Source organism: Sinocyclocheilus anshuiensis, unplaced genomic scaffold (genome assembly GCF_001515605.1).
Source record: "Sinocyclocheilus anshuiensis isolate Anshui unplaced genomic scaffold, SAMN03320099.WGS_v1.1 scaffold1823, whole genome shotgun sequence".
NCBI lineage: Eukaryota > Metazoa > Chordata > Actinopteri > Cypriniformes > Cyprinidae > Sinocyclocheilus > Sinocyclocheilus anshuiensis.
Genome location: NW_015549711.1, coordinates 276,043 through 276,911, shown reverse-complemented (window position 1 = coordinate 276,911; position 869 = coordinate 276,043). Strand labels below are relative to the sequence as shown.

Sequence of the window (869 nt, the reverse complement as noted above, 5' to 3'; positions counted from 1 at the left end):
TTGCAAAAGTCAATAGCAAATAATGTGCAATTAAATAATTTACAGTTCCAGCAGTTGTCCTGAAAGAAAAAGTAGCGTAGGAATATGCTGATCTATTGATTGTTAACCTGAATGTCATTACAAGGGGGAATGGTTGATTCAGGCATACTAAACATACTGCAATTTATCAATTTATAATTATAATTGATCAAAATATCAATTTTCTTTCCTTCAGAAAATCATGACAGTTATCATTATCTATGTTGTGAGCATGATTGATTTAGTCATGTTTGTTTTTTTCTTCCTGGAGGTTTTAAAGTGCCTTTGTATCAGACCATGAGTGCGCCAGCCATCAAAGATGCTAAATACGTTTTGGGAGAGAAAATGGATGAGGGCATCCCAGACTTTCCCAGTGGTCCACTAGATATCTACAGGAAGAAAGCATCCTTCAGCTGGAAGGAAATGTTGCAGTTTCTGGAGGGCGATGAAATCATTGCATTCAAGGTAAGATGTTTATTACATAAAGTACATCTGCCCTAACAACCCTATGGATATAGTGTGCTTAGTCCATTTAGTTCATATAAGGAAAACTGCGATGAAATCATTGCATTCAAGGTAAGATGTTTATTACATAAAGCACATCTGCCCTAACAACCCTATGGATATAGTGTGCTTAGTCCATTTAGTTCATATAAGGAAAACTCTTAAAGCAGACATATTATGCCCCTTTTTACAATATATAATATAAGTCTCAAGTGTCCCCAGAATGTGTCTGTGAAGTTTCAGTTCAAAATTCTCCACAGATAATTTATTATATCATTTTGAGTGGAAGCAGAAAAACGCTGTTTTTCGGGCCTGTCTTTTTAAATGCAAATGAGCTGCTGTTCCCC

The 869-nt window shown here is 35.7% G+C and overlaps 1 protein-coding gene across 1 annotated transcript in view; it reads left to right on the top strand.

The window, feature by feature from the left end:
• The first annotated feature begins 293 nt into the window (after nucleotides 1–293).
• Nucleotides 294–869, top strand: part of acox3 (acyl-CoA oxidase 3, pristanoyl) — a 23,889-nt gene continuing 23,313 nt past the window's right edge. The window contains exon 1 of the mRNA XM_016450111.1: nucleotides 294–483. Coding sequence (XP_016305597.1) covers nucleotides 316–483 — 168 coding nt within the window. The 5' untranslated portion in view covers nucleotides 294–315. The remainder of the gene's footprint in view (nucleotides 484–869) is intronic.